The sequence below is a fragment of the Suncus etruscus genome, chromosome 5 (genome assembly GCF_024139225.1).
Source record: "Suncus etruscus isolate mSunEtr1 chromosome 5, mSunEtr1.pri.cur, whole genome shotgun sequence".
In the NCBI taxonomy this organism is placed as follows: Eukaryota; Metazoa; Chordata; class Mammalia; order Eulipotyphla; family Soricidae; genus Suncus; species Suncus etruscus.
Genome location: NC_064852.1, coordinates 143,458,000 through 143,471,324, shown reverse-complemented (window position 1 = coordinate 143,471,324; position 13,325 = coordinate 143,458,000). Strand labels below are relative to the sequence as shown.

Genomic DNA, 13,325 nt, shown 5'->3' with positions numbered 1-13,325 from the left:
ATTTATGTCACTGTCATTTTAAAATGCTGCCATTTTAAAGGGGAGAGAGATATCCTTTTTCAGAAAAAAAAAACCTATTCCTTCTTTTTTTTTTAAACAAGTGAGGAATATTCACTTTGTTTTAAGCAACACAAAGCTGCTCTAGGCTTACTCTGGTCTATGCTCTCGGGGTCACTCCTAGTTGGGTTTTGGGGACCATTCTGGGTCTCATTCCATGTTGGGATGGAATCTAGTTTAGCCAAGTGAAAGACAAGCACCTTATCTATCTTCTGTACTATCTCTCTGGCCCACGACAAAAAAAGCTTTCATCATTAATAATAGTAACTCTATTTAGAAAGATAACATAGCTTTTCTCCTTTTACTTCCCCTAAGGCTTAAAAAAATGGTATTTAAAATTAATTGCAACTTGACCGAATAATGTCTCTAACTCAAAGCTTTCATAAAGCACATTAAATAGTGGCAAGAATTTAGCCCTAATTTTTCTTTAACTAGATAATTAACTAATAACATAAACTCTAGTGTAGCAGGTAAACTGAGATTCAGGTCTAAAGATTAGCATACTAGATTATCTGAGCTGAATAAGTAACTATATATATATTTTTTTTTTTTTTTGGTTTTTTGGGCCACACCCGTTTGATGCTCAGGGGTAAGTTACTCCTGGCTGTGCACTCAGAAATCGCCCCTGGCTTGGGGGGACCATATGGGACGCCGGGGAGATCAAACCTTGGTCTGTTTCTTGGCTAGCGCTTGCAAGGCAGACACCTTACCTCTAGCGCCACCTCACCGGCCCCAAATAAGTAGCTATATTTTATTATTATTCCAAAATAATCTCATAAATACATGCTTACAAATAAAAACCAGTACTATCCATGAAATCTTTAAAAGCAACTAGAGGGGCCAGAGCGGTAGCATAAGCAGTAAGGCGTCTGCCTTGTTCATGCTAGCCTAGGAGGGACCGAAGTTCAATTCCCGGCATCCCATATGGTCCCCCAAACCAGGAGCGATTTCTGAGCACATAGCCAGGAGTTACTCCTGAGCATTACCGGGTGTGGCCCAAAAACCAAAATAAATAAGTAAATAAATAAATAAATGCCACTAGAATCATGAAGGGTGGAAGCAATAGCGCAATGGGTAGGGTGGCTGTTTGCCTTGCATGTGCCTGACCCAGGTTCAATCCCTGGCATCTCATATGGCTCCACCAAGAAAGCAGGAGTGATTTCTGAGCACGACACTGAAAGTGAGTCTAAGCATTATGACTCTGTTCATCTGTGCTGCATAGCTGCCACCTGCTGGTTCTAATAGGCAGAATGCAAGGACCTGCAATAGATGGAGTTTCGTAAATATTACTTCGTGGCCTCCCTTTGACCACAAATTATGCTTAGACCAGATGTGACAAAGCCATTAGGAAATCAGCCACTCAAAAAGAACTTTTGTGCCTTCCGTTAGTTTCCTACTGGGTTCCAGTGCTATCACTGTTCATCTGCTCTTTGGAGCCATTCAAGCATGTGTTGGGAAAGGAATAGGGAACCCTTTGTCTTAATCCTTTCCACCAAACACAAATGTCTTTTGGGTCTTTTCCCAGCCTCATTCCAGGTCTCAGCGCCATTACTGAATCTTTGTTCCCATGAGACAGACAGTCAGGCCTGTGTCTGGGCAGGAATAGGGAGACTCCCTCCTGTCCTGGTCTCCACCAGGCTTGACTGGGGTCTCCATTCCAGCTTTTGTTCAGCCTCCTCTGGGTTCCAGTGCCATTACCGAAACCCCCGTTCCTTCCCATCAATCCTCCTTTTCCCAAACCTCATGGATGATAGTACACAAAGCCATTTTAATTTATATCATAGACTTCCTGGCAGACTGGATCTTGTACTTCTTTCTCTTAGAAAAAAATAAAGCTCAAAGACCAGCTGAATAAGTCAATAAACTAGTATGCAATATTTTAATCATACTTAGAAAACCTAGCTAGTTTAGAAAAATAACTCTTAAGAAGATATACCTTGAGCCACATTTCATACAAACAATTCAATAGATCACTTTCTTAAACACCCTGATACTCCAGCACTCTAAACCACTAAAAGGAAAGATCAATGGGGAAGCTAAAGAAGACATCTACTGTAGGGGATATGGAGAGAAATCCTGGCAAATCTCCATGTCCACTCAAACACCTGAATGTTATAGATGAGGACCTAAAATCAACACCTAATGGGTTTAGCAATGGAAATCAAGGAGTCACTGGCCTGCAAAATTAGGAAATCTATAGATGAACAATTCAACCACTCAAAGAAGAACTCTTTCAGCTGAGAGATTCCATAAAATGAAACTGAAAGAACTAAAAAAACATGTTAACAAGCCATAATAGAATTACACGGGTGGAGAATCGCATAGATGAACTTGAAGACAAAGTACAAACAAGCAGTGAAAACAATAACAACCCTACGTAATATAATGGCATAACAGCCCTTTGTCAAAGGTTTCCTTAAATGTCAAAGGATTAAACTCTCCCATCAAGAATGAATACAGTGGGCCCGGAGAGATAGCACAGAGGTGTTTGCCTTGCAAGCAGCCGATCCAGGACCAAAGGTGGTTGGTTCGAATCCTGGTGTCCCATATGGTCCCCCGTGCCTGCCAGGAGCTATTTCTGAGCAGACAGCCAGGAGTAATCCCTGAGCATCGCCGGGTGTGGCCCAAAAAACCAAAAAAAAAAAGACAGCATTTTAGATTGAGCAGGTGTCTGATCAACTGCTTTTTATAGATGTCTATAATAATGTGCCAATGCCTTTATCCACAGAAACAGATGCATAATACATTTGGAAGCCATGGACTCCCACTACAGTGCTCTCTATAAGAAGTTTTAATGTCTTAATTTTACTATGTCTATAATAACTCCTTTATCTTTTTGTCCACAGTGGTACTTAGAGATATAGGTTGGTCACCCTAGTTCCACATTGCAATGCTATACTACATTAAATTCAGAAGACAGTGCTTATCAAATAATGTCCTGACAAATATTCTAATCTCTTCATTTTCTATTTGTTTATGCCTACTAATATAATCTAATGTTTATGTCCATAGATAACAATGGAATATGCAACTGCATTCCAAACACCTGCTACAGGGGCCAGAGCGATAGTAGGGCGGTAGGAAATTTGCCTTGCAAGTGGCCAACACCAGACAGATCCCGGGTGCGATTCCCAGCATCCTATATGGTCCCAAGCCTGCCAGTAACAACTTCTACGAGCAGAGCCAAGAGTAACCCTGGAGCACCACTGTAACTCAAAAACCAAAAAAACCTCCTTCTCTTAGAGAGCTCATTCATTGAGTATATTATAGTAATTTGTTTTTCATATCAATTAGTTCACCATTATACCATAGAGCTAGTGATTTTAGATTACTTTTAGGAAAGGAAACTGGGTGCTCAAGATCTGCTAAATAATATTTCATGGTGTAGACTTCTCTTACAGTGCTTATTACCATATTACTTAGTTTTCTAGACTTAAAAATTATGATTGTTTTTAAGAATGCTCTATACACAATCTAACCCATGAACCTTTTCTTCAGTGAAGTGTATCCTTATCAATCATGATTGACCTAGAAAATGGAAAACATTTACATCTGACTTGCTGGCTTTATATTTTTTAAGTGTTCTGTCCCATTTGACCCTAGTCAGCTTTTCAACTGTAACCCATGGATCGATCCTCAGTACCTGTCTATGTGTACGCATGAGTGTATGTGTTGGCCACCTCAGTATCTGTCTAATAATATCTATCTATGTTGTTTACTGTCCTTCCCCATGTCACATATAACCCCTCCTTCCACCCTTCACATTACCACCTTACAATCTTTTCCAGTTCCAGGTGTTGGAACATTGAATAAACAATTCCAAAAATATAAAAGGAAACAGAACTAAACTCCCAAATGTGCTTTTTTAAAAATCAAATAATAGGGGCGAGAGATAGCACAGCAGTAGGGCATTTGCCTTGCATGCAGCCAACCCAGGAGATGGTAGTTGAATCCCGGCATCCCATGTGGTCCCCTGAGCCGGCGAAGAGCTCAGAGCCAGGACAGTAACCCCCTAAGCGCCACTGGGTGTGACCCAAAAACCCAAACCCTCTCCCTCCAAAAATCAAATAATAGTAAGACCTTCTAAAGTATGACTAAGGACAAACAGAGAAGGAAGACAGAAGTCTACAAACATAGCGCATGATACACACAACCTGACAACGCAAATTTGAAATGAGAGGGAATGATTTCTTCTCGCAAAGTTATGTATTACTGTAAAATTTATTTACACCAAGAAACGAAGTTTGAGCAAAACAACTACCACAGAACACATTATATACATGATTAGAGAAATTAAAAAGAGAAACTAGGGCCATAAAGATAGTAACTACAGTGGATAAGGAATATACCTTGCAGATCCCCAGCATCACTTATGATGGCCTAGCATCTCCAGGAGTGATCTCTGAGCCAGGAATAATACTTGAACATATAGCCAGGTATAGCCCAAAACCAAAAAAATATAACTTAAAAAATATTAAAAACATTAGCTTTTTATTTTCTAATTTTATTGAGACCATTGTGAATTACAAGTCCTTCTTAGATTTCAAGTATAGTGACAGTAAATTAGGGCCATTCCAACCACCAGTGTTGACCAGCATGCATTCCATACCTCTATCCTTAGCTCCCTGGCATGCTAGTGTAAAACAGGTCCATTTTAAGTTTAGATTGTTATAGTTTGAGTCTCTTGATTCTATTGTCATTTTTGGATGAATATTTTCTGTTTTGGGGATAGATTCCTGAGAGAGGGATTGCTGGATCATATGGGAACTCAATTTTGAATTTACTGAGAATCTTCCAGACTGTTTTCCATGGTGAGTTGGATCAGGCAGCATTCCCACTAGCAGTGAATGAGTTCCTTTTTCACTACAATCCCAACAGCAGAGATTGTTCCCATTATTTTTTATATATGCCATTCTCGCTGGTGTAAGACAATTCTCGTTGTTTTGATTTGGATTTCCCTAATGATAAGTGATGATGAACATTTCTCATGTGCCTACTGACCATCTGTTGGCTTTCAGTGTCTGTTCCTTTTCTCTCCCCATTTTTGTTTTTTGTTTTTGGGGCACACCCATTGACGCTCAGGGGTTACTCCTGACTATGCGCTCAGAAATCACTCCTGACTTGGGGGGACCATATGGGACGCCAGGGGATTGAACAACGGTCCGTACTAGGCTAGCACTTGCAAGGCAGATGCCTTACCTCTAGCGCCAGCACTCCGGCCCTCCTCTCCCCATTTTTGATAGAGATTTTAGGTTTTGTGTAGTTAACCTTTGAGAGTACTTTATATCTCCTACATATCAAAACATTATATAATGTGTTGAGTGCAAAAACTTTATTCCACTCAGGTATCTTCTAATTTTAGCCCATGCTTCTTTTGCCAAACAGAAACTTTTTAGCTTGATGTAGTCCCATTTATTTAGCTTTGATACTACAGCTCTTGCCATTGGCATCCTATCATCAAAGACTTCTCTGAGGTCAAAGTCTGGAGTGTTCTGCCTATGTTTTCTCAATGAACTTTATGGATTTGGTTCTGATATCAAGGTCTTTAATTCATTTTGAATTGAATTTCATGTACAGTATGAGATATGGATTGATCTTTAATTTTTTACATGTGTTTATCCAATTGTTCCAACACCATTTGTTAAAAAGACTGTCTTTGTTCCATTCCAAATTCTTGGCTCCTTTGTCAATGATTAGTTGACTATGTGCTTGGGGGTTTCTCACTGGATATTTTAATCTGATTAATTGGTCTGAAAGTCTGTCTTTGTTCCAATTCCATGCTGTTTTGATCACTATAGCTTTGTAGTAGAGCTACAAGTTAGGTAATAAGAGGCCTTACAGTTTCTACCTTTTTATTATGGATTTTGCTATCCTAGGTCTTTTATGTTTCCACCCAAACTTTGTAATTAATTGTTCTGAGTCCTTCAAGAATGTTGTATGACTTTGAATAGGGAACTGTTTGGATTACTACAGTTTTAGACAGAGTGTAATGCTGTATAGACTTATCTCTTTTCTCAGGACTGATTTAGCTATTTGGAAGATTCTGTAGTTTACATAAAATTTTCTGTAACTTCTGTTCTATATCCATGAAAAATGCCTTTGGAATTTTGGTATAAATTGCATTTAATCTGTGTAATGGCTTTTAACAACATGAATTTGTTCAACACATTAGCACAGAGTATTTTTCCATTTCCAGTCTTTTATTTATGTGAACACTAACTTAGCATTCTGTGTGAATCTTTTGCTTTGTTGATTCCTATAAAGTCTTTTAAATGCAATTATAAAAAGGATTATTTTCTCCTTTCAGTTAGTTGTTTGTTTGTACATAAAGCACAACAGATGGTGTTTCAACTCCCCTGGCAAGGAAAATAAAAGCAGAATAAACAAATGGGTTTACATCACACTAAATAACTTCTGAATGATAAAAGAAAAAAAACCACTACAACAGAAAGGCATCACACTGAATATGAGAAAACACTGCATATCACATATGAGAAAAAAGAGCAAATATCTGAGATATATAAATAATTTACAAAGCTTAAAAAAATAAGAGCTAAATTGACACTTCTCCAAGGAAGTTATACAGATGACCAAGAAGAACATAATAAATGCATATCTATATTTACTGTAGTATTATTTACAATAGTTGAGATCTGGAAAAAATCAAAAAGCCCAATAGCAGGTAAGTGAACACTATATATAAACTATATATAAACACATTAGAATACTACTTAGGAGTGAAATCTCATCTTTAGCTATAACAAAGGATTGTACTGGAGGGTGTCACACTTAGTGAAGTGAGGAGAAAACCAAATATCAGAGGATCTCAAAGCAAAGGAACAGACAATGTTCAATAACAGACCATAGACTTAAGGTTATCAAGAACTAATTTTACATATGGGGACTGATGGACCCACTGGATTGTGAAGTAACATCCACACTTCTGCAGCAAATATGACTTCAAAAGAATAAAGTCCTTAAAGTGAAAAGACACAATAAAGTACAAATTATGTAGAGTATAGGCACGCACAATTGTGGTGTGGACTGAAAATCCAGTGTACATGGGGATGCATCATTTTCTCCTCCATACTAAGAATGCATTTTATCCCAACTTGCATTGTTACCCAACACTTATTAGCAGTCAAATAAAAACCTTTTTGTTGTTTGTACTAAAAGTGGACTCCCAGTAGGCTGGGAACACAGGGGCTATTCCTTTACAGCTAGGAAGTGAGTGCCTAATAGTTCGGTGCTCAGGAACAGCAATACTTTGGGGCACCATGGTTACATCCAAGGGTGCTTGGGAACCATGTGCTGCTATATTGAATTAGGGGCCTTGACCAGACAAGTAATATGCTCCAAACTTTGAGCTATTTTAACATATATATGTAACCAACGTTATATGGGAAACCTCCCCATTACATAGTTGGAAATAACTGAGAAAAGCAGACATATGCAGTTACACAGACACTAATACATGAATAGATATAAAAATACATAATACATATGTACATATAAAGCTATATATATAAAACCCATTGTTGGGAGTGGAGAGATAAATAAGTATAAGTAAAAGATACCATGAAGGGCCCGGAGAGATAGCACAGCGGTGTTTGCCTTGCAAGCAGCCGATCCAGGACCAAAGGTGGTTGGTTTGAATCCCGGTGTCCCATATAGTACCCCGTGCCTGCCAGGAGCTATTTCTGAGCAGACAGCCAGGAGCAACCCCTGAGCACCGCTGGGTGTGGCCCAAAAACAACAACAACAAAAGATACCATAAAAAAATGTACTCACTTAAATTGAGTCAATTAAATTTATATAAACTAATGATAGACTTCCATCTGTTAAAAGAATGTGTACAACAAATCCCAAGACATCAATTCTCATATGCAAAGAAAAGGTTTTCAGATTTATTGAAAAAATGCAAGCACTATATATTTTTTCTTACCAGCATAACAGCTAAATTCATAATTCTTCCAAGGTTATCAATGTAGTAGACACTATCTTGATACCATGAATCACAGTGGAGGTAATTGTACATTCCAAAAGCATGCATATGTTCCAGTGTATATTGATCATCTCGAAGTTTTACTTCAGCAACAGCTGAAATAAGAAAAAAAATAGAATTTTTCTAAAATAATTACTTTCTACAAAACCACAGAATGTTATCACAAAGGCTTTCATACAAATCTATTACATTATTTATTCAAAAACAATTTCTGGTCACTCTAAACATTGTGTGCAGAGGATTAACATTGTGTGCCAGAGTGAACCTGGCCTACCTAGTTCCTGACCTTGTAGAATTAAAATATAGTGGACCTGAGATCAGGCCTTTGCTTCGTGCTAATGAACCTCTTTTCTTTTAGGTTTCTCTTTGCTTTAATGTGAATACAAAGAAGCAAAGGAAATGATAAAACTGAAGGATTTCCTATCTTCAGGGAAAAATTAATTCCATTTTTTTTTTTAGGTGGAGAGGGTTGGGGAGCACCCAGCAGCACTCAGGAGTTACTCCTGACTGTTCAGAAACTACTCCTGGCAGGCTCAGGGGACCATATGAGATGCTGGGGACAGAACCATAGTCAGCTGTGTGCAAGGCAAATGTGCTATCCATTGTGCTATCACTCTGGCCCCTATAAAGTGTTTTTTTAAAAAATACTTTTACTCCCCCCCAAATCCAAACATTCTTGTAATCATGATGCTTAAATAAAGATATTTATAAACACTAAAAACAAAAAATACTTTTACCCCAATTATCTCATTCACTTTTATCACAATAATAAAGTATTTTTTTTATCTCATTATTTACTTCTGGTGACTTTTAAGATCTCTTTTAGTGGTTTCCATCATTTTCAAACAGCCAAATGCAATTTTTCTTGTAACTTTGTCCCTCTTTCCAGTACACTTTAGGCTACCATGATCTAGGATTACTTTGTGCTTTAAATGAAAATGTGTGAAATGACTATACTGATGCAATACCTTGCCTTTATATAAACTCATTTTTCTGTACTTTAGTGGCAGTACACACATTCCTTTTCCCTGAATGCTTATCCAATTATTACTAACTTAGAGTTGTACTTGATGTTTTATTTTCAGTTATTCAGCAAGTATTTTAAGAAGAACCAATGATGCCAATGGGCAAAAACTACCTTCTTAGCATTTATGGTCCAACAGGCAGAAAAACTATACTAACATATGCATAAATATATAACAAATCTATGCCATAGGTTATGAAGAAAAAGTATTAGGGAATATGGGAATAACAATGGGAGTTGATCTATTTGTTACAGCTAATAAAAGTTTTTCAAAATGTGAGTATACATGTTGGAACTGGACTTCACCCTATTCAATACAACTCTTTTTATTAGTGCTTGTCAATCATTAGATGGAAGCACCTTTAGATTGAAGCATCCTTTGGATTGGTGTCTTACCCTACCTGATCTCCACCCCAGGATGTGGTCCTGCACTTTACAATAAAGACCAGGGTCTCAAGAGGAAAACCACTTGCAGTTTCAGTTTTTCTACAAATGACTTCTCTGCTTCTTAGGAGCAAAAGTCTTGTGTGTGGAAATTCCTGAACCTGTTTTATCCACTTAATCGTGTGTGGATTATTTCCTGTGTTGCCATTTGCTTCCAGACCCATGTCCTAATCCCTTAGTCCCTTGGGATTAGGACATGAGGCTTCAGTCTACACAGGGTGAGTTATTCCTTGCGGTAGTCTCATGGCTGCTCAAGTGGGTTTTTCCCCGCTGTGGATTTTTAAGTGAGCTTCTGTTTGGTTCAAAGTTCTGAGACTAACTTGGATTTGAGTGGAGGGACTCTGGCCTCTCTTCGCAGATCTTCAACAGTCAAGACAAAATACACCAATGTAGTAATTTATACACTGGTTACTCTGGTAATGATTACTCTGGTAGTTTGTATGTATTGTGAAATGCGGAAAATTAGAGACAAGCAATCTGAAACCACCAAGTGTTCCAAAGACACTTTCAACTGTTTCTGAAGTGCCCCCTACTGTTTCTAAAGTGCCTGACCTTGGAAAACAAAAGGCTTCTTCCAGTAGGAACACATGCTCAAGCCAAAAGCCCTGAAGCTGATAATTAGCCCCCTTCCAGAGAGTGATATTGATTTACTACATGAAAAGAATACCGAAAGTGATAGTGACAGCCTAATTGGATGCAGAGTTAGAAAGCAGAACCTTAAGATTACTCCTCACCCTGCACCCCACCACAACTTCTTAGAGTACAGGATGAATCTCTCCCTGGCCCCACTGCAGCTGCTAATACTCAATAGTTTGGTACCGGGCCCGGAGAGATAGCACAGCGGTGTTTGCCTTGCAAGCAGCCGATCCAGGACCAAAGGTGGTTGGTTCGAATCCCGGTGTCCCATATGGTCCCCCGTGCCTGCCAGGAGCTATTTCTGAGCAGACAGCCAAGAGTAACCCCTGAGCAACGCCGGGTGTGGCCCAAAAACCAAAAAAAAAAAGAGAGTTTGGTACTAACACAGACCCAGAACCGACTCCCTCTCACCAAGAAAACAATCAAACCTCAACCTATGTGGGTTTAAATATGGAATATCTCTGTTGACTTAAGAAAGTGCTCAGAGTACAGCCCACTCTCTCCATTTTCTGTTGAATTGCTTGGTAACTGGAGTGACAGTGGGTGTTGGACCCATCAGGACTGTGGTTAAGATCTCTCGGAGTGCTTCACTAATTTTTACAGTAGAAAATGTGGTTTTATGAAGGATCTAAGACTAAGCTTAATAACCTAGATCACTCTGGAAGAATGGTTGCAGGAGTCCATTGTCTTATAAGCTGCTGATAGAAGAGGAGTTCTTAGGAACAAACAAGCATGCAAAATTACCGTATGTGTTTTGTAACTCATCAGAAAACTCGCTTTAAAAGCTTGGAAAAAAATTGATGCTGAAGCCAAATTTAAGGGTAACTAATCAAAGATTTTCCAGGGAGCTTCTGAACCATATGTAGAATTTCTGGGGAAACAGACAGAAGCTATCCAGAGGATTAAGGACACAGTAGCACAAGTCCTGACAAAAAACCTTGCCAAAGAAAAAAAAAAAAAACTGCCTCCCACACCTTTGTCATTTTGTTTTTATTTCTTAGCCTTTAAATAGGGGCTCTTGGCTTATTCATAGAACCTTAAGAAACTAACTACTTTGTTTTGCCACATATTCCAGCAATTTTATATAAAACTAAGAAGAACGGAATAAAGAAAAACTGAGGGGCAGGGAGAAGGAGGTCTCGGATACATTGGTGGGGAAAAAATAAGGACAGAACTAAATATCCAAGCCAAAGTCAACAACAATAGAATCTAGGGACCTAAACTTTAACAATCTAAACTTAAATCGACCTGTTATACTGGCAGACCAAAGAACAAAGGGAGGTATTTTAGGATGCATTCTGGATCCACTGGTGGAGGGAGGTCCACACCGGTGGTGGGACTGGCCCTGACTCACTGAAAGCCTGAAATCCACCTATGAAGGACTCTTTAGATCACAATTTTTTTAAAAAAAATTGTCAAGACTATATTACATCCCATTAGGGAGAGAGAAGATACCATGGGTTTTCTACATGGCTGTAGAAATATTGGAATATACAGTTCTCCTCACCCCCACCTCTGCCTGCTACTGGCACCCCTTATCAACCTATGCTGTTCAGATGTAACCTGGGTTTAGTCACACAACAAGCATTCTCACCCATTTGTGCTCTATCTGGAACTGATCACTGTTCTTATCATCAAAGTAAGGCTCGGAGTGGTTTCTTTGTTAGGTATTTTCCTGAAATAATAGTCCTGCCAATTCCAAAAGAAGTAGAATGCATATTACCTCTCACTGAGCCACTCAATGAGTTCTATCATATTTTTCAGAAGTCTCCTCCCATTTTCGTGCTGGAAAGTCCTGGGATTTCTTCAAAAGGACACAGTTTGTATTTCCTCTATTATCCATTCCTCCCCTACACCTCACACCCCCATGTTTTTACACTGATGGGCCATCATCAGAAGAGGTGTTATCACTGGCCCTTCACTGACCACAACAATACCTAGAAATTATAAGTCCACTCAAGCAGTGGAACTTGCTATCTGAAATTACTTACGATCATATGTTTCAGAGCCATGCAACATAGTAAGCGATTCAGCTTCTTTAGTAGGATTGTTCCCAAGCATAGTAACCACCTCTTTGAATACTCAAAAAAGGTTGTTCAAGATTTGCTTCAGCAATTACAAACCCTTCTACAAAAAACGTTCTGAGTCAATCTTTATCACTCACATAAGAGCACACTCTGGCTTCCCAGAGCCAGTGGCTCAGGGAAATTAAACTGCTGACCATTTAGCCATGCTAATATTTAAGTCACCTGCAAATGAACATACAATACTACATACAAATGCCTGCTGCCTGCATGTAAAATATCATATTCCATGGAAGAAGCCAGTCAGATTTCCTATAAATGTACCATTTGCACACCTCTGAATAATAATAATAATAATAATAATAAACATGTAGCTGGGTCAACCACCAAGGTTTACAGAGAAATGAATTATGGCAAATGAATATTACACATGTTGACTTCTTTCCAAAGAAACCCTATCTCCCTGTGGTAGTTGATACAAATACACATTTTATCTGGAGAACACAAATGACCTCTAAAAGAGCTAAAGTTGTTTGCACCTTCATGCTACAATGTTTTTCTGTCATGGGCATTCTCAATCCATAAAAATGGCTAATGGCCAAGCCTACACTAGTAAAACTTTTCAAACATTTTGCAAAGAATGTCAAATCAAACATATATATCCCCTACAATAAACATGGACAAGCCATAGTTGAAAGAGATCACAAAACTCTCAAAACTTAATTATTAAAATACAGGAAAAGGGGCATGCCAGCAACAAACATTTTTTTCCTTAATACTATTTTCATTAAACTTCCTGGATGTAGCCTAAGGAGATCCCTACACAGCTGCAGAAAGACAATTAAAAGAAGATGCTCAGGTACAAAAAAACAGTGAACCTGTAAGGATAAAAGGGGATAATGAATAGATTGCTGGTAATCTCTTCATTCAAGGAAAAAGATATATTTATGTTTCCACAGATAGCAACCCTGTCAAGAAATTCTGGGTCCCACTACACCAGGACAGAAGCAGGATTCTCGCAAATGAAAAATCTCAGACACTGGTGCATGATAAGACTGTAAGCTGCCTCTCAAACCCAACACAGATTATGTGAAAGGACAAGAGCAGGAAATAAACTGCGACCTCAAAAAGTAAC

At 38.6% G+C, this 13,325-nt stretch overlaps 2 protein-coding genes across 2 annotated transcripts in view; one reads left to right on the top strand and one right to left on the bottom strand.

Moving 5' to 3' along the window:
• Positions 1–13,325, top strand: part of ENY2 (ENY2 transcription and export complex 2 subunit) — an 851,639-nt gene that overhangs the window by 799,473 nt on the left and 38,841 nt on the right. The gene's annotated exons all lie outside the window — the stretch shown is intronic.
• NUDCD1 (NudC domain containing 1) overlaps positions 1–13,325 on the bottom strand; it is an 87,716-nt gene that overhangs the window by 51,374 nt on the left and 23,017 nt on the right. Inside the window, exon 2 of the mRNA XM_049773886.1 lies at positions 8,003–8,157. Coding sequence (XP_049629843.1) covers positions 8,003–8,157 — 155 coding nt within the window. The remainder of the gene's footprint in view (positions 1–8,002; positions 8,158–13,325) is intronic.